The 20122-nt window shown below is 38.6% G+C and overlaps 3 protein-coding genes across 11 annotated transcripts in view; 2 read left to right on the top strand and 1 right to left on the bottom strand.

Moving 5' to 3' along the window:
- The window catches only part of USP3 (ubiquitin specific peptidase 3), a 38127-nt gene extending 34349 nt beyond the window's left edge, over window positions 1–3778 (top strand). For both annotated transcript variants that reach the window (XM_085234210.1, XM_085234211.1), the window contains exon 15: window positions 35–3778. In XM_085234210.1, coding sequence (XP_085090336.1) covers window positions 35–200 — 166 coding nt within the window. In that variant the 3' untranslated portion in view covers window positions 201–3778. The remainder of the gene's footprint in view (window positions 1–34) is intronic.
- Window positions 3779–3917: 139 nt separating this feature from the next.
- On the top strand, window positions 3918–11794 carry FBXL22 (F-box and leucine rich repeat protein 22). Its single transcript, XM_010717329.4, has 2 exons — window positions 3918–5883; window positions 8476–11794. The coding sequence occupies exons 1-2, from the start codon at window positions 5549–5551 to the stop codon at window positions 8819–8821; spliced, it is 681 nt and encodes a 226-aa protein (XP_010715631.1). The 5' UTR covers window positions 3918–5548; the 3' UTR covers window positions 8822–11794.
- Window positions 11483–20122, bottom strand: part of HERC1 (HECT and RLD domain containing E3 ubiquitin protein ligase family member 1) — a 96251-nt gene continuing 87611 nt past the window's right edge. For all 8 annotated transcript variants that reach the window (XM_085234200.1, XM_085234202.1, XM_085234209.1 and 5 more), the window contains exons 68-78: window positions 19921–20023; window positions 19104–19273; window positions 17641–17779; window positions 17276–17445; window positions 16714–16883; window positions 16369–16534; window positions 15336–15412; window positions 14668–14920; window positions 14320–14472; window positions 13046–13351; window positions 11483–12147 (exon numbers count right to left, since the gene is read on the bottom strand). In XM_085234200.1, the coding sequence (XP_085090326.1) occupies window positions 11962–12147; window positions 13046–13351; window positions 14320–14472; window positions 14668–14920; window positions 15336–15412; window positions 16369–16534; window positions 16714–16883; window positions 17276–17445; window positions 17641–17779; window positions 19104–19273; window positions 19921–20023 (1893 nt within the window). In that variant the 3' untranslated portion in view covers window positions 11483–11961. The remainder of the gene's footprint in view (window positions 12148–13045; window positions 13352–14319; window positions 14473–14667; window positions 14921–15335; window positions 15413–16368; window positions 16535–16713; window positions 16884–17275; window positions 17446–17640; window positions 17780–19103; window positions 19274–19920; window positions 20024–20122) is intronic.

The raw sequence follows: 20122 nt of genomic DNA, 5'->3' as shown, positions 1-20122 counted from the left end.
TGTCCTTTCTCTCTTCTCCCTGCCTTGCTGACAGCGTTGGATCTGGACATTACACTGCGTATGCAGCTCACGAAGGTCGTTGGTTCCATTTCAACGACAGTACTGTAACTCTGACCGACGAGGAGACTGTGGTAAAGGCCAAGGCCTACATCCTCTTCTATGTGGAACGGCAAGCCAAATCTGGATCAGATAAACTTTAATACCTCCTTTTAATTCTCACTTATCAAGTCCACGGGACAAAACATTTCCATTTTTCCATAAATACTTGATCCAAGACTATTAATTTCATTGTGCACTTTTCAATTTCCTCTTGTGGGTTTTAGTTTTGTCATGTCAGTGGTAGCATTTGACTTACTGAACTTGGACACAAACTAACTTTTTTTAGTTATACCAGAAAACCTCAGCAGATTTTGATTTGCTGCTTTAGTTGTGATAACTCAATTTTTATATATATATAGTTTCATGAAATACCTAGTTATTTGACTTTTTTATATTAATGTTTCCAGTTCTCACTTTCTAAAGGCACATTTACATCAGAGAAGCTTTCTGTTCTCCTCACAAGCGAGACAAATGTGCTTATCACAAAGAGCAATATAACTATGTTGCTCTCACAGCTGTTATATAGATCAAGGAATTGCTTGCACATAATGTTTTACCTCGTGCAAGAAAGTAAGCCGTGACCTCTGACCAATCATTCTTTGTCTGCAGAAGAGATGAGATGCAGCATCATTATAGACCAGGTAATTGCTGCTATAGCTGCTATATTGGTGTGTATTCAGGCTGCTGAATTTCATGAATTGTTGTAAATAAACAGTTGGTTTAATTGTATCTATACTGCAGAATAATTCAAGTATTCCTCACATATGCTTTTCCCTCCCCCAAAACTTCTTTAAAAATTATCTTAAAATATATACATCTAAATTGTCTTGATTTATTTTATTTTTTTTCTAATCAGACTTGAATTGTTAAAGGTTGCCTCTTTGTTAGACTGTAATCCTGAAGTTTGATCACCAACACTTCCTTGCTTTAAAATTCAGAGAATTCCTGGCAGTGGGACCTCAGCTCTCTTTCCATCTGGGAACTGGGAGCACAGCCCCTAAGTGTGGAGATGTGAGAACAGCCTTAGGCCTGAGTATATTCTGTCTGCTTCAGTGCCTATAGTTCACTTGAAACGGAAAGGAAGCAGATAAAGTTTGAGATGCTTGATGTGAATTTTATCACTTCAAAAACGAACTAAAGGGAAAGCAACCTGATGGGTAATCCAGAACTACTTGCTGACTGGAGCAGATTCTGGTAAGCTGTAGTATTTATTTGTTAGCCCAGTGTGGGATCTTTTTATTTTCAGTCTCAAGATTTACACAGATGGTGTGATTGATACAATTTGTAAGATCTGACTATGCAATGGAGAAAGATAGCTGTTCCAAGTTTTCAGCTCTACTCCTCTGCATAGTTGAAGTCAGATAATCTCTGCTAGTGAGATTTTAAAAAGGTGGTCAGGAAAAAATATGTTGCAAAACCCAGGATTCCGAAAACACCCAAAGTCTGACAAATGCTTCATTTCAGTGCTTTCCTCCACCCCACCCTTTCTAGCTATCTACTGCCCAGCCAGTAACCGGACACTCCTGCAATGTGAAAAGCTTGGTGGTAAGAATAGCTTTTTACTTCACATAGAGCATGGTATCAGTAGAATATACTAGCCTGAAAGCACCCAAGGACTTAAGTTTAACGTGTGAGTACTCTTTCCATTTAATGCCACTAAAAAGACCAAGTATGCAGCAGAAATTTCCCTACAAATTGTACTACACAGCTCAACCTAGCACAGATGGGTAAGCTCCTGCTTCCTTGCTGTGGGTTACCTGGTAGAAATATGAACAGAAATTATGGTCAGGTGAGTTCCTTTTAAAATGTCAGTCTTTTGGTTTTTTCAGATCATCTTCAACCAGGAGAGATTGACTGACTTAATGTAAAAGCTGTGGAAAATGTTCCATTTTGCTGATTGTGTATGAATATGTGAACTGAACATTAGTTAAAATCTATTGTGACTATCTGGTACATTAATGGGAGTGTATATATATATGTATATGTATATATACTAAACTATATATACTTACATGTGTATATATACATACTACATATATGTACATACATATATATGTATATATAGACTGCCATTAATAGTCTATATATATGTAGAATCCCATATTTATCTATATGTTATGAGAGTCTATGTATACATACAGATAGATTCTATACATCCTCAAGTTGAGCAGTAAATAGAACTCTGAATTGTTTAAATTGCAGATAGTTTGTTATCTCCCATTTCTGTTTCACACAGAAGATATTTGATAGACTTCACTGTGGTGTGGGATGTGAAATAGTTTTTAATTTAAACCCCAAAGGGCAGCCATGGTGCTCCCAGCTGGGGCATTATGGCAATTCCATCTATGTCTGCATGCTGCTTGGCTTGCATTGCTTTCTAGTGTTTTAGTGTGGGGAATACAAACCTTAAACTGCACAACTAGCTGTGGGCCAGGAGTCAGGTGTATGCAAACTAGTGATGTAAATGTGCCTTTCTGTAATTGTAAGAACTTAATTTGTAATCTCCAGCGCCATTCACGTACTTGTTTTCAGCAGCTTCTTATTTCTGTTAATTTTTGGGGTCAGACCAATTTCTCACTTAGGCATTTACTTTCAGTAACACTTTCTCTGTAACGTTAAGTCTTGGGCAACGGTATCCAGCATGGTCCTTGTCAGATGTGGCCATGGGATCGCAGTGCAATCACATCAGCCTTGTTCTTGCAGCACGTGGTATACGGACTTAGCCATATGCTTTCCTGGAACAAATACATTATAAACCCTTTCCTAATTTAACTTTCTCCCACTGCAAAACCAGATGGACAGCATGAACAGTTCGTTGTGGCAACACAAGTATTTCTCTTCCTGGTGGAGAACTTCGCTTATCCACTGTATTCTATTCAGTGTGGTGTCAGAAGAATAAAAAAAAAAAACAAAAAGTAAGCACTGAACCAGTAACCTATACTGCACCTGGCCTAGTATTACATTTTTAACCTTACTTGTATAGCCTATATTTATCTACTAGCTTGTGGGAGGGGAGGGATATCTCATTTCATTCAAACCAAATGTTTCTACTTAACTGCTGATCATAGTACATGCTAACAGGCAAGAATTTGTCTTGCTTGTGACTGCTCTGCAAGCAGCAACTGCGCTCTGTAGTTCAGAGACTTCCGTATTTTTCACCAAAATTTGTCTGATCGAGGGTTATCCTTTTTTGTCAGTCACTGTTTAGCCATGTATACAACTGGAGACGTGATTAATGTCAAGCAGAACTGCAGAATGCCCAGCTCTCAGAACACTTCTGCTCTGGTGTGTTGCATATTGAGCATTTAAGTCATAAGTGTGGCATTATGCAAAATGCTACAGCATTGACTGAGCTCCTTCTCGTTGCGTAGGCAGAAGGGGTTTTTCCAGGTGTTAACAGCGCTGTGTGAGATGAGAGTTTAAAACTTGTGGGGAGTGGGGGCAATGGATGTGTTTCAGAAGCTGAAAACCATTTACAAGGGTTTTGCTAAAGCAGTGGAAAGCATAACGGTGTTCAACAGCCTCCCCCGTGTTTCATTGCTGATGTGTCTGTGTCTTACTGATGAGGTAATCGGCACCTTGAAAACTGATTCCGATGTGCTTTAGGATATCCTCAAGTACTGTAGTGCCATAGTTGTAATTGTTTACCATTAAAATTGTGTGTAATTTTCAGTGGGGATCACTGACTGTACTCATCTTGTGTGTTATTGGAGCATTTCCAGGATGAATGTGAATTACATATTATTCACACAGTGTTTATGGAAAATGTGCCATTAAAGTGTCTCTTTTTCCTTAGGCAGTGAAACTTCTCTTGTCCTTCTGCAGGCTTTCAGAGTATCATTAGTGTTCATCAGTTTGGGCAGGGATGGCAAAGTATTTTAACTTTGGAGAAAAACAGAATTAAGAATGTTTCAGTGCTCTCACTGTTTAATACCTCTATCAGAACCAGAACCTTTAAACCAAAAGAGGACCCAGCTGTACCAGGACTTGTCATACAACAGCTGTTATAATCGGTCAGACCACAGCGTGTCCTCCGTGTGCTTTAAAAATCCACCCCAGCAATGGTAACTTTATAATTAGAGTTTGCTTGCTTGCTTGTGTTTTTCCCTCAAATAATATTCTTGTGTTTATTGCAACTCTGGAGTAGCCACAACTGTTTCAAAAGTGAAAGTAAGTTCGTTCTAAAAACAAGGTAGGGAGAGACTCTGAGTTTGAAAAGCTAGTCTGAGAACAATTCCCAGCATCATATCATATAACCTGCGATTTTCCAGTGACTGGCTTACCTGCTGTGTGACATCATCTACTCTTTGCTGTAGCTTGATAAAGTTGTGATGCTACTGGCCACAGCCAGTTTCTGGGCATGGGAAGGAAGCACGACTACCCTTCTAACTTCAAGGAAAATGTATAATGACAAAGGATATGAAACAAAAAAGGCAGTCATTGAGCACAACTTACTTAGTAATTTTCTTCTGTAAATGCTAACTTGAAAGAACTGCACTGAGCCCACTGGTTGTTTTCTTCGAGCTCTTGTGGCCAAGGAATATGCATTACTCATGCAGTGATCAGAAAAATTGCTGCAGACTGCAAGTAGATTTTTCTCTTGTTTGGTCAGAGCTCAGTTTCAAATTGCCATTTCAGACCAGAAAGTAGAAGTTGAACTGCGGTTCCATTTAATCCTCCCATAATGAGACAAATACAACTGAAATACATGTACATAAAATTTCCCAGGTACCAAAAAGGTGCATGATTCTGGGGAAAAAAAAGTCCTTCGGGGCTGTTTTTGCTCTGCACACTTAGAAATGAGTTAATATCATCACTGGACAGATGGCTAAGAGCCATCGCACACTTTATTTTTTTCTTCACAAACACGGAAAGTCACAGGGCTGGTCACTACTGCTTTTAATTCTAACCCTCCCCCCCCATCTGCTGTTACTGGAATTCTTTGAATGAGCCTCTTAAATTCCAGCATGGCAGTCCTTGAACAGGAGGCAAAAGTGCAGCCTCAGAATAATGAATGAAAAAGAATAAAGTTGTCGTATGCTGTAAAAGCTAAGTTTGGAACGTGAGAGGCTGGCAGAGCTACTCCTCACAGCAGTACCACCCTCTGCCCCTTACCATTCATTAACGCAGCACAAGCTCTTTGCTAAGTACCAGGCCTGCCTAAAAATAAATAAAATAAAAAAGATCCCTTATAAGGAAGCATTCTGTGAAAGTCAACTCCTGCTGTTTTCTACATGCCCATTCCATTCCCTTGAAGGAACAACAGTTTCAACACGCATCGCCCTTATCCCTTCTCCATTCTTAACTTCTGCACCAGTTGTTGGCCAAAAATAAACACCATTCCACAACCATATATGAGCAACAGCGTTCTGGTGATCCCTACGCCTTCCTGCACTGCCATCATTCCAATGCCAGCAGACTGTCAGCTCCCAAGCACGCTGCAAGGGCTATGCACATAACCCAGCTGAATCGGGAATGCCTCTTGCATCTCTTTTCCTTTCTGGACAAAAACAGCAGGAAAAGTTTAGCAAAAACATGTCATAAATTGCTTGAAGTGTTTCAAGATCCCGTGCTTTGGTCTTTACTGAACTTTAATTCTCCAGTGGAACTACAGAAGCGTAATTTTCTCCTGGGACCTGCTTTAAAATACTTGTCCATCTGCTGGTATTCAGAGAGAGTCAAGGTGTGTAACATTGAGGACTGGATGAAAAACAATTTCCAGAAAGACTTCTGTAGCAGGCATGAGAACACTGTCACTGATTTTTTACTAGAAGTTGGCAACAGGTATGTGCTTTGGGTGTGGAATTTATTCTGCATTACTGTAGAAGTTAGCTGCTTTGAAACTACAATATTTAGAAGGGTTGACTTACCTCCATGCCAGCTACCTGACGAAATGGGGCAGAGAGTGAGTGCTTGGATTGTGCAGTTTTACTGTTGATTTTATAGTGGTAATAGTGCATCTTCTCATTGACTTTCCTTAAGCCTATTTTTTTTTTTTCCCTTTTATTGGAAGAATGCTTAATTAATTCAGGAAAGTGCAATACTGTTTAGTAAATAGCTGCTTAACTCAGCCGAACCATTTGGTCAATATAGAGGATTGTCCAGGGGGAACTCCTAAGGGAAAGGCATGGTTTCACACTGTGAAAATACAAAAAACAAGCACATTACTAAACAGTATTTCTTTACTACTGGAGTTCAACCATGTCTGTGTGTCTATGGGTTTTACAAGCTGCTGTAGAAGAAAAGTGCCACTATGGAAAAGTAACTCTCAGACCACATTGTTTCTTCTAACAGCTTCAGTGCTACAGAGCAGCTCTAAGAAAAAAAAGTGTTAACCTGCATTAGGAGGAGCAAATGTAAGTCAGACCCAATCAGTAACAGCAAGACTGGCACTGGCCAGCTCAGAGCTGGAACAGCACATCTTCCTTTGTGCTGCAGCGAGCCCCCAGCTTAGTGCCAAAACGTGCCAAGCAGGAAGCTCTGTCTGGAACTAACGCTTCTTTAAAACCGCCAACAAACTGGGACAGTGACAGAGTGCAGGGTGCCAGTGAGAACCAGCAACAGGGCAATAAGGACTAAAATATGGGATCAGAAAAGAATGTAAATTTTAAATAGAAAAATTCCGAACTAACTGACAACAGATGATAAATGCTTTTGATTAATGAGCCACAGACCATTAAGAAAGACATCTTTCCCTAGGAAGAGGGGTATGGGAATAACCATTCCCTCATTTTGAGCACTGGCATGTTTACCAAGATGCCACACTTAACCGTTATTTCCATTTTTTTGCCATCACAAATAAGAATTCAGGAAGGACAGCAGACCACAGCTCTGTAGACAGTTTAACACTGAAGTGTCTTCCTTTTCGAAGAATACATAAAGATTATTTGCTGTACAAAATGCAAAGGTGGGGTAGCAAGGATTCCATCCCAGTTCAGCAACCACCTCTCAGCATTAAACTCATTAATGTCAATAAGTTAAATCTCCACTCCTAAAAATGACACTTATATTAACACTGAACCACTTCATCCATTTTAGATTTTAGCCTCCCCAAGTCTGTGAAGCAGCCCTCTTAAAGCATCGCAACAGAATTCCTAGCACTCTGCACAAAGAAAAGAAATATTAAATCAATACTTAACTTTGCTCTCTGAATTACGAGTACTTCAGTTCTGTTGATGAAACTGCACAAGATGGGTTTGTCAGATCCTTCCTTAACTTTTGCACACATTTTTCTAACTGTTAATAAGCATACACAAAAAGAGCAAAAAGAAGAATGTGGCTGGCACGATCTCACGATTACCTCTGCTCTAAAGGAGAAATCAAGCAGTATGTGGGGGTAATGTGTGGAAAGGGATGTACTGTTTTTTTAAGGCAAAAAAGAATATGCTGCAGTTATGGCTGTCCAGCTGTGGTAAAGAACAGAGTCACTTGTTTGTCCCCACTGCTGTACACCACACCTTAAACCCAGTACAGCCTTTGAGCATGAATTTTTTGACAGAAGTGTTTCCTGTTGCTGCAGGCACAGGTAGGCTGGCGGTCTTGCACCGATGTCTCTCAAGATCAACAATAGCATTACTGTAATCACTTTCTCCCTCAACAACAGAGCCTAAAGAATCCTGGTACTTCTCAGGGAGAGCTGTAAGCAAGAAAGCAAACAACGTACAGAAGGACTGGGGGGTTGATGCATAAGACTCCTTGCAAACATGCCCGGTTAGTGTAGCAGTGAGGAACCAGCCTGCACAGGCAGCGTACATCATAAACATACTGACTTGCACTTTCTCAGATCTACACAAAACAGCATATACAATTTATTTTTTAAAGCTTTTTTCAATTTTCTGCAACATTTAACAGTAGAGTTATTACCAGTTTCAATTATTTGAATGAGCTGTGTGGGTACCAAACATCAACAAACCCCACTAAGGGAGATGCTGGCACCCACTCAGTAAAACCAGAGTTGCAATGCACACACAAAGCCCCATAAAATCATGAGAGTGGGAGTGTCTTACTTGCCTACACTCAGAATGTCTACAAAGCTTCACTGACTTGTCCACAAATCATTCTGACCCAAACCCATGATCTCTATGGGGTCTTCATCGGCTCATGTACACATCCACTTTGCCTTCTCCATTGTGCCGATTGAGCTACAGATACTTACAGCAACAGAAAAAGCAAAGGAAGGTAAATAAGAGTGCCACGGTAGGTAAAGCTGAGCTTTAAGGCCTATTTGTGTCCCTCCCTACTCGTGCTTTCTTACCCCTCCTGGTAGAAGAGGAAGTATTTTTTCAACTTCAATATTTATTCTTCAAGACGGTGGCTTCTCCAAGTTCTGTATATTGTTTATCCTTCCCTCGTCTCACCTTCACAATTACGTTTCAGATGTCCAAACCTGCTATCTCTGACCCTCTCAGGATGCGGCCATGTTACAGACGATTGCCTTTTGCTTCTCCTCAAGAACTGCCCAAGCCTCAAGACACTCAAACTGGAAAACTGCGCGCGGATCACTGACCGGACGCTAGAAGCAGCAATCCTCTATGGGGGATCACTGCAAACGTTGCACGTGGATTTCTGCCGGAACATAACACAGAGCGGGCTGGAGAGAGTTAAGGAAAAACGGCCCTCAGTAACACTGAGAGCAGAGAGAAGTGCTAACATGATTCCAGACAGTAAGCCGGAAAAAAAGTTGGCGTTTGAAAAACTGTCCAGAAAAATGGCTCTGCTTTAAGTTATAGGGATGGATTTCCACTTACCTCTGGTGTGGCGCTACTTCAACTACCCATAGGTACTCTACTGCACTCTGGTTTAAGTCCAAATAAATGGCTGAATGTTTTATACAAGCTTCACTAGAAAAAGGCGCGAGTTTTCACACCTTTTAAAGAAAGAACACCTCTGCTTTTGCTGTTCCTTGAAACTGGAAAAATCATGTGTTTATGTCACATAATGCAGCACTTAATTAGTCAAGTCTAAAAATGTGAATTGGAGAAAAGCAACAACCAGAAGACCCTTCAAATTTTCATTATGACAACACAGATCGTTTTGGCAGTAAGGTACAAAAAGGAATTAAACTAAGTCGTCAAACACAGTAAAACTTTACTTACCAGCAATCATGAACTTCATGACCAAGGCCAAAAAAAGGGTTAAATCACAGATATAAATCAAATTTCCAGACCTGAACCAATCATTTGTTCACCTTTTCTCTGGAGAACACTACTGCTCAATATCACATTCTGCTCTTATCAGTCCCCTCTAAGCATGACAGACACCTGCACTGCTGCACTGCAGGGCAGGTGGCTGAGCCACCTCTATTTACATGTAGCATTTAATGCTTTAAGCATATTGTGTTCCATACTTCCTTAATCTGCAAAGGAACTAAACAAACACATTGTCACACACCTGTTCCTACCTCTGATACGCATTTCTTATCACTGCTACAGTCATGCACATTTCATCCAGTGCTAAAAAGCAGAAGGGGAATGATGATGCGTTGAAACAGCTCACAGCCTACCCTGCCGCAGCAACTCTGTCATTAGCAAGTTACAAGGCTGAGCTGTATGCATTTTTTATTGTATGTATGTGTGTATACCTATATATTGTTATAGATGACTTAAAGTACAGTATAGATGACTTATACTACAGAATGCAGATACACACTGGTAATATTTACTTTTCTTTTTCTATACAAAGATGTCTGCATATGTAAAATACTCTTAAACTGACATAAAGTTATAATTTTCTCAGATTGTCTCCAATGGACAGCAGAACTGAGCCTGTGCATTCTTTACCTTCAATTGCAATTATGTCTGAGAAGCACTATGCAATAAGAGCGAACAGAATTCCAGTCTGACTTTGATGTCTGAGCAACTGAAAAAAAGCCAAACAGCAGATTGAAAGGAATGAGTGCACAATGCCATGACAGTGAAAACAAACAGTTGGATAAAATAAAAATAAGCAGTTAGGTCGAATCATGCCAAAACAGAATATGCAAAGGACAAGGTTAATTTAAAAAGGAATTGCGCTCAACTGTTTAATGAACATCCGTATTCACAAACATCAGCATCCCCTTTTACTTAATTGCAAATTGTCTCCAAAAATACCCTCATTATCCAAGAGTCAAAACACACAGTCAGTGCAAAACTGAATTCTCAGGTACAGTTATATTACCTTCTGTATCTGACTGAACACGCTGGCAAAATGATGAAGGATAAATGACATAAAGGAGGTCCAGTATACAGTAAAACAGTACTTTCTGTAGTGCATATATATGTAAATATATACGTACAACACCTAGAATTTAATCCAAGATGTGAATGTATTCCTCCATAACACAGTGGTGAGATGCAGAAATCTCAGTCCAATTTGAAACACAAAGCAGCAGGAAACTACACCTGCCTGACCTCAGAGCCCCAGCCCTCCATCTCCCAGGACTGTTAAAGGGCCCATCTGGGTGTTTCCTGCTACAGCCTGCTTCTTGCAGGTTGCTGAAGAACCTTTTGCCTTCTTCGTGAGCCAACAGCAAGTCCCAGCTGAAACAACTTCACCAGATACAGCCTGGAGCTGAAATTCTTTACAATTCTTTACTCATCCCCTTGAGCGCCATCAGCTGGCACCACCGCACCAGTTAGTCTTGGACAACTGGGAAGTTTCCCTGATAATCCCTGCTAACCTACAGCAATCACAAACAATAGGAATGTCTGTGTTCTTCTCCAGACACAGACCAGTCATGTATCAGGTGAGTTGAGGTTAATGAGGCCCCACAACACCCTTATCAAGGGATTCCAGTGAGAAGGAGGGGAAATCAGGCCAGGGCAGCAGAGAAGCACACCCTTCTCCTCAGCCCGGTGACATCATGTTCCTGAGCACAAACAGCATTTGCAGTTGGACACAAATTATGGTTGTGGTACAGAGACCGAAGAGGATTATCTTCCATAGCACTTCCCTAAGAAAGCAAATAAAAGTTTCTTTGTAGTAGTACATTACTTCCCTAACCATGTACGAATGTTATTGAATACTGCTGATTATAATACAATTACAGCTGCAGCAGATACCAAACACGTGTGGTTTACTAAAATCAAAGGCAGATACTCGGAATGTATATAAAATCCACAGCTTCAACACTATTCTGGAGAAGTGTCCAAATGAAAGTCAAGAAGGAATCACGTACAACTTTAACTTGTATTGAAGCACACGGCATAAACAGTGGTACACCTGAACACGCCCTCAAAGACATGAAGAACGCAGGGCACAGTCCTACCCATCAGACAGTAGAAGATAAACATTTCAGAGTGTTCCAAAAATCATGTCCTGACTAAACATGGTAATACTGTCATTTCCTGAGACAAAACAAAGTATGAAGACTAAATAAACCAATACACAATTCACAAATGCATCCAAGCAACCAATTCTCGAATTTGCTTTATTCTTCTCTGCATAAGGAACCCTGCACAGGCAATTCAAATTAGAACAAAATAAATATGTGAATATTCATGTAAAACTGTCCTTGCTAATGAACAATTATACACAATGTACAACCCTTCATGTTCACTGAGAGGGCTTACAAATGTACTATTCCCAACAAAAATGCACCCAAATGTCTCCATGCAAACTTATCAAAAGTGACCAAAAAAGGAGAAAAAAAATTATTGATCATACTTTTTTTTGTTTTCTTTTTTTCTTTTTTACAATCACAAAAAAATAAAAACATCTAATTTTTTGTTACATTTAGAGTAACTAAAATGTGGCCACTGTTTATTAACATCTGCTTTTATGCTCCTAAAACATCTATGGTTACCATAAAATTATGTCAACAACAAATTGGACTTAGGGCACTATTTTCAGTAAAAGGAAGATGATTTTGTTCACAGAATGTTAATAATCTGTGTCTGAGCCCTCTGCATTGTCCACATTCCGTGAGAGCATATAATTGTCCATATCTATAGACCTGCAATTATTGATTGCATAGCGCAAACGCTCTGCCATGATTAGTTGACTGGAGTAAGGTGGGAGCCTCAGTTGAAAGAAACAAGTCTGTGAGGTAGGCAAGCTGTCGTAAGGCTGTGGAAATGGATAAAAGGTGGGACACTGGTAAGTTTGTGAATGTAGTAAAAAATGCAGCACATCCATATTTCATTGCTTCCATCTTCCCTGCCTCTATCATCCAGCATTTTCTCAGTTTACCTCAATATTTCTCTTAAGAAGCAGACTAGCATCCCTTGTTTACCTCTCCTGTTTCCTCCTGAATTGTGTGACAAACTACTGTTATATCAACTGTTATATCAACTTATTCAACTCAGTAAGGAAACACAACTATTGGAACTCTTGATCACAATATTTAGCACTGGAAGATAACAAACAATATTTAAATTTATGTACCATACCATGCCTTAATGTAAGGTGACATGAAAGACACCTAACCAAAGATGACAGTCCAACTACTGTTATCTTTGCCCAAATATTTGATTCTTACAGTCAAAGACTGTGCTTTCACTGTCCAAAACAATGACACAATGCAAAATGTAGGCATCCTGTACACGATGTACTTCAAGGATACATGCTGTAAAACTCAGGCTTCAGAGTTTGTTAACGGTCATATGACAAACTTATGGGAGTAAAAATTATCAAATGAAAAAAGGAAATGCAACAGAAAATGACCGTGGACAAGTTACAACAGAAGAGGTTTGGTTTTCTCATGCAAGAGCTTGTCTTGACCTCCAATCACAGAATTACAGTAAATGCACCAAATGAATTAATATCCAATTCATGCAGTGTTCCAGCTCCTCCACTATTAAGATCCTTGGTTTTAATACCTCAGGGAATATCCCACTCCATGCTTTCTCTGTAAATGTACAGTTATGGAAACCTGGCTCCTATTGCCAATGGACAGATTAAGCTAAATAGGAATAATAAATACAGATAATATTAAAAAAAAAGAATAAAAAGAACAGCATCTTACCCTATCAACCTTCATTATTTGGAATCGCTGAGAGATATCAGCTGTGTTGGCTGGCAATCGAGATCTTCCTGACACAAACCTCATGAAAAGGACTCTCTCCTCATTGGAAAATTCTTCAAGGGTATGCCAGAACCACTGCACGAGCTGATGCTGCTCATCAACTTCTCTGTATCGCACAACTTTCTTCAGAACTTCAACTGATATTTCTGGCATTCCACAGACCATTTGCTCCAACTGCTTAGCAGTCAGAAGAGACAACAAGGGAACGGGAACAATCCAAGACATGCCTTCTCTTACAGCAGCCACCTATTGCCCAAAACAGAAGAAACACTGGAAATGCACTTGTCTTACCTCTATCACTTATTGTACCTTCCAAATAAATGCAGAGGCAACGTATCTGCCGAGGAAAAGGGTAAAAGGAGAGAACATCTGCCAAATACATATGCATCTCCTGTAAGGGCTACTACATCCTCTCTCAAAATTCTGGAGAATATTAGAGGTACAAAACTGAAATTATTTTTAATAGTAATTGCAAATGACATGATATAAAAGAACTTAAAGCGCAAGTTATCAGCACAAATAATAATGGCGAAACCAAAAAGTGGTTCAGAAACCATGCATCTGAGCTGGAACAAAGTTGTGTTTTTTTTCTAGAAGACATGATTTGGTTAACCTTGTTTAGAAAATTATCTTCCTAATGCAGGTAGCAATACTCTGCATATATCTATACATGGATTAAAAGGAAAATAATTTTCTTCACAAGTAATTAGCATATTTCATGCTTTTATGAGCTTCACTACACAAGTGACAAAATACACAGAACTATGAAAATAGATAATTAATACTTCTCAGAACATTTAACGTTGTATTTTTAGTTTCATGCTAAAGGAAAAGAGAAACAGTTTTAAAAACCAATGTTTGTTCATAGTATTTACTTCAGCTGGACTATGTTGCTCTGACATCTAATAATACTGCACAGTAAGTATAGTTGTGTGGAGTTTCCCAAGAGGGTATGACAGTTGCGATGGCACTAACCTAGTGAAAGAATAGTTCTTATTTCTTTTGTCAAACATGCATTTGCTAAGGAAAGTAGGACTGGCCTAAAACAAGCAAACAAAACAGAAAAGTTTGCAGGGGAAAAACAATCCTCGGGGACCCATCCAAGATGCAGAAAACCAAGCTTTTCTGGTTCTCTGGAATACAAATTGGAAACTTATATAAATAAAAAATGCTGTTCACGTTACCAGTGGAGAGGGTCACGATACGATTCTTACCTGACGGTCCATTTCATGAAGTCTGTACTCAATTGCCCTCTCCACATATTCTTTCCTGTTTGAAAAGGTAAGTGGGATACTGTTCCCTCCGGGGATTATGGGAACCATCTTGCCATCAGCACTCTGGCCAACAAAAGAATCTAAAGGAATCATCTGTTATGCAAAACAGAAAAACTTTGTTCAGCTTAAGTCACTCAAGTGATCTATGTTTAGTATTTTACTATCAGTCATCCAGAATTATACTCAGATCACAAACAATTCCAAATGCATATGAAGTCCTTGTTATCCAATAAAACAACTGGTAGTGTTAAGATCAATCTGCTAAAAGCGATCACTTTCATAACTTACCTCATGGAAATTTTCTTCAGTAATCCCACTGTCTTCAATGTGAAGAATGCTGTTGAGGGTCTGCACATAGAGCAGGTCTACCTCCTCCAAATCCTCCAAGATGAGTGGGATACAACAAAGTTGCTTCCAGACCATTGGAGCCAAATGAAGATCTAATGGCTTTTTTGTACGAATAGCTACACCCATGAGAATGCCCAAAAATTTAAACTGCATCAGATGCTCATCTAAACATGCTGAAGGGTTAAAAAGAAACCTGAAAGAGAAGACATTGAAGGCTACAGTATAATATCTATGCTGCTTCATTAGAAGCAAAAGATCAAGTATTTCTAAGCACTGCACGGTAACTGCCAACACAATTAGGTGTGCCCAAGTAAGAAGATTATCTTAAACAGAAAATAAGTGACACCAAGATGGGCAGAATTAATTGCTACGACACACTGCGACATTCCTCACGCTATGCTCAATTCTGCAACCCAGAACGGTTGTGTTACAAACATGCCCTCTCATTCATGTCGAAGCAGCATTGCCACTTGGAGGGAAGAATATACTAGGGGCAATCATGAAGTCTCATCATTTGGTAAAATAAATAAATAAATAATAAAACAGTTAACAGACATTAATTTTCACCTACTGACATCTGAAGTAAGAAGAAATTCTAGATAACTTACCTATCTCTATTGTAGCCTACTTCAGCTGTGGCATTTGGGGAAGGAATAAGCAAGTCTACTACTCCAGTTTCAAGTTCCTTAAAAAACAGTAACAACAACAAAAAGACATTCTTAGACATGGGAACAACAAACACATTAGGGAAATATTGTGACGTTATATAATACATTATAAAACAGAATATTGTACTACAGCGATGGTAACTACTTAAATATTCCTGTGTAATATATTTAAGGGAAAGAAACAAAATGGGGTGATTTTTATTCATAGAATCATGTTTATTTAAAGACCTGCCTTTACATCAGACTATAATGGTTGTTTTACTGTGACTGCTCTGTGATGCATTGCTGGTACTTGTTCTGGAAATGATCAGAAGCCCTAAACTCTACACCCTATTGGTATACTTTTTTTTTTTTTTGCAAGAATTAGAGATGAAACAAATGTTTTCATTAGTTATGTTCTAAACTTTTATTAGCCCTCTCTCATATTTAATGCAAACTGCTTAGGAAAGAAACATAAATTATGAATTCGAAAAGACAACAGCAAGCTGTCAACAGCAGAAATATCTGGGCTCAAGTTAAGGTAAAAGTGCATAAATTCTGCTGGTGAACTGCTTTCCAGCACTGAACCTGAGAAGTGACATTTATTTTCACATACATGAAAACATCCATCATCTTGTGAAACATCTGTCAGAGGACAGAATTGTATGGATGGAATTTTAGTGAAAATATTGGCTGGGGAAAAATGGGTGCCTGCAAAATGCTCCTGTAAAATGTAGGGGATTATTGCAGAACTTCAAGGGGATTTACTGTAACACTAAGTTGTACTGTGGCTTTTTTCCATCTCCTTGCTACAATGTAAAGGTTTTTTTTCCCCTCGGAGGCATCCCCAAGTAGACAGTTCTAGTACAGTGGCTCAAGACTGAAGAACAAGAAGAAATTGCTATGCTGCATAAAGGAAAATTGACAAATACAAACAAAATCAGACAAAACAAAAAACACTACCAGGCATTTCAAACTGATAGATTTTTCCTACCTGACACATTTCTGTAATAGTGTCATCAAACACTCCCCCTGCATCATCAGCTCCTTCTCCAACCAGTTTCACTTTCCAGGCACGAGAAGGCAGGCGAAGGTCTGACGCGTTCAGCTTTACCACTTGCCTTGCAATCTGTACAAAAATGGGTTTGCATTTCCGACCCCTTTTGAAAAAAAGACGACACAACCATACAATGTAACTCATAAAAGTGAACAGGGTACTGAAGTCATTTGTTCATAATGAGATGTACAGAGACAGTTTGATAGCTACAGGTTATGGAAAACGCATGAAGACCAGTATTTGCTTGGTATCAAAAACACTGCCTGTGACAACAATACTGACCTGGTTGATATTCTTTTTACAGTAATCTGAGGACCATAGTTTTTTCCCTGAACCATGGTCTTCCCTATAGAGCGTACCATAGGGAGCGTGTACACTCGTGGTGCTAGCAAGGGTCTTAGCTGTCCTTGAACTATTCCCCACGTTCCAGCATTGTAATGAGATGTACTGTTCTGTAATAAAGCAGTATGAAAATAAGCATATTAAGAAAAGTCATTAGTTCACTTATTTACAGAATAAAACCTTCATAATTACTCACTAGCACTTCAATATTTCACAAAAAATATATCACTTCTTATATCACTTCAATATTTCACTTCTTTTTTACAGCTTTGAGGACAGCAACTTTTTGAAAACTACTGGCATGTTAATATTAACATAACTGAAAATATATAATGGTACTTTGACAAAGCCTGGCTTAATTCAAATTTGTATATTTAATTTATTTATTAGAAAAAAAACCAAAAAACTTACAGACTCTACTGCTGAGGCCTGGTGAAAAACTTGCTAGTGATACTGTACAACACAACAGGACTAAAATATATATTTTAAATGGAGTTTTTACCTGATTATTGGGACTGAGGTTAAGTAATCTCCATGAAGAGTACATGAGGTCAGAGAAATGGTACAGCAGTCTGAGCCTTGCTCTTACTGTATGAATGCTCACTTCTTTCAGTGCCCCATACTGTGGTGGAATGGCATCAGGCAAGCCAAGCTGTAAAGGCACTGATACACCTACCACACAAGACAGAAAACATCATTTCATAAAGGACCACAAAACTGAGAGACCAAGGTAGTTTGAAAACATGGGTGGGTGGATATAACCTCAAACAAATTTGTGCCAAACATTCCACAGCTCCTGTTACACTCATCCCTCATGAAACACAAAGACTAATTCAAATGACCACACAAACCATCTCAGCTATTTACCTGGAGCTCTGGGTGGAACCGGGGGTGCTGTCCAGGCAGCACTGTGGCAACGTCCTGCTGAAATTTGCCGAATATTCTTTCCTTGCAGGACTGTTATGAGGGTTGGTTCTCTGACATGGTTAGTATGGCCAAGTCCAAGCTGACAAATTTTAACAGTTGTAAGACACAAATAAGAATCAACAAGTGTGATAAAGCTTCTAGAAAACTCTCAAGGAAAGATTCAGAACAGATGGTAAAAACGTCTACATCATATACTGGCTTAAAAACATTTGCCTCGTAGATCTTTAATTATGCTTGCATTTACCTTTTATTTTCGATAGAGTATTACATCCACGCTTAATGGCAATAGCAAATCTAGGTGGCAAAGAGGCTTGAGAACAGCTAGAGATTTTTTACACAATCTTTTGTATACTGAGAAATTAACCTATGCTGCTAAGTCATCTACAGTGCACAATCCTTCTCATGCAGAGTCAACACAGCTCTTACCTCTCCTATGCAATTTAAATATCACTTTTGCTCTAGCAAGTACATTCCTGCAAGTGCTTGAAAAAACAATCAGCATGAAGAGAAATTTTACTGAAACCCTTCTGATTTTTTCCCAGTAGTTTTGAATTTTTTATTGTAGAAATGGCAACTTTGTACTTCAAGAGTATAGAAAATTATTTCTACAACAAAAGCAAATTTTTTACACTGCAATGGAAAGTATACAAAACAGGCTTTCAGAATCAAGTTCCTCTTTTTTTTTTTTACACTAAGATTTTCTCTTCCAAAATAGAACAAAAGCATGATTGTAAAAACAGACAAAAGTTCCTTTTAGAAATTATTCTAAATAACTTGCTCAAAAACCATTCTTAAAAACTTATCCCTGAAATGCCACAGCACTAATTTTGCCCAACATTCTTGAAACACCGAGAGTCAAAACATCAAGAGCCTCAGTCTTATACTTGCAGCCTACAAAACTGAAAATCTGAAATCCTTTCAAAAAATGTGAGTTATACACTGGGTGTGGGAAGAGAATGGACGTTTAAGGGCAGTGATAAAATCAGTGTCCCAAAGCAAAGAGAGTATTTAATATTTACTATTTGACTTGTGAAAATGATTTCATATAAAATTAATCTTTTCTTTATGAAAAGAATCTGATTGCCAACGATCATAATGGGTATTTTTTTTTTTAGTGTTTAAAAGCAGTAATAGTAGGTCATGAATCAGTAACGTTTCTTTCTTTCAAAAACCATTTCGACAAGCAAGCATTTAGATAGAATGTTCTCAGTGCTTTCCCAAACTGCTGCCATGCAAGTGCACAGGAAAGGAAAAAGAAAATTGTAGAGAAAACCTAAAATGTTATTGTAGCTGAGGGGAAGGAAAAGAACAAAAATCAAAGTTTGACTTTCCACCAGATATATATTCCAACCACATCTATACAGTAATAACATGGTTAGAAATAAACAGGGAACAGTACATACCTGCCCTTCAGAGTTGCTACCCCAAGCATATACATCGCCTGTGGATGATAAAGCTAGTGTATGCTCTGCTCCTACAGCTATGTCTTCAATGAAGACTCCTGACAGTACTGGGACTTGTTGGGGTCTGTTGTGATTTCGAGCTCGACCTTCTGGCAAACCAATAAGGCGATCTGAAATTGCAAAGAAATGCCTATATATGTAAAGATCATCAGAAGTTAATTTTACTTGCAGGCAGAAGCTGGGAAGGGTCAAAAAGCAATTCTGAATACTCTTAGAACTAGGACATCAGTGCAATTTGTTATGCAGAAATCTAGTGTACATTTCCTACAAAGCACTGCCTGTGCTTATTGATACTGCTGAAGTTATTTGCACTTTAAAAGTGAAACAAGATCAAAATCTATTAAAACATCACGTAATTTTATAACACATTTGAATTAATTGACTCAAAAAGAGAAAACATGTTTAACTCAGTGACGCTGGCAACTTGCTTTCCAGACTCTTAACAAATTGGGCAGATATAGACTCTATTAGTTAAAGCAAGCATTCAAGGAACTCAATGGTTTTAGACATATGAAATTCAATGAAATTTTATGGAAACACCTGTCAAAAATTAAACTAAACACTCTTCAAAAACTAAAATATGAGGCTATCGTGAGATCAAACTACATACAGCCCTAAAATCCAGATCTGTGTCTACATTAACACAGCACTGTTGAAATTCCAAGATTACTCTTATAAATGTGTTAGTGTCCTTCATTTTCATTTTCAGTGTACAAAAACATATAGGTACAAAGGTCCAAATGTTAGATTATCCTACCTTGTCCAAAAGTATATACATGACCATCTTTTGTCAGTGCAACAGAAAACTGTGTTCCACAGGCAACTTTTTTTATGCCAATTCCACAGAGAATATCCACTTTCTAAAGGGGTAAATGAGAGGACAAAGAGCTATAGCATTATGAAGATATAAGAACATAATAAACATGAATTTCATCTGTAACTTCTATTTCCAAAAATTT

Source organism: Meleagris gallopavo, chromosome 12, assembly GCF_905368555.1.
Source record: "Meleagris gallopavo chromosome 12, MGAL_WU_HG_1.1, whole genome shotgun sequence".
Taxonomy (NCBI): domain Eukaryota; kingdom Metazoa; phylum Chordata; class Aves; order Galliformes; family Phasianidae; genus Meleagris; species Meleagris gallopavo.
Note: the sequence above shows the minus strand (reverse complement) of the source record. Positions and strands in the feature narration are given on the sequence as shown.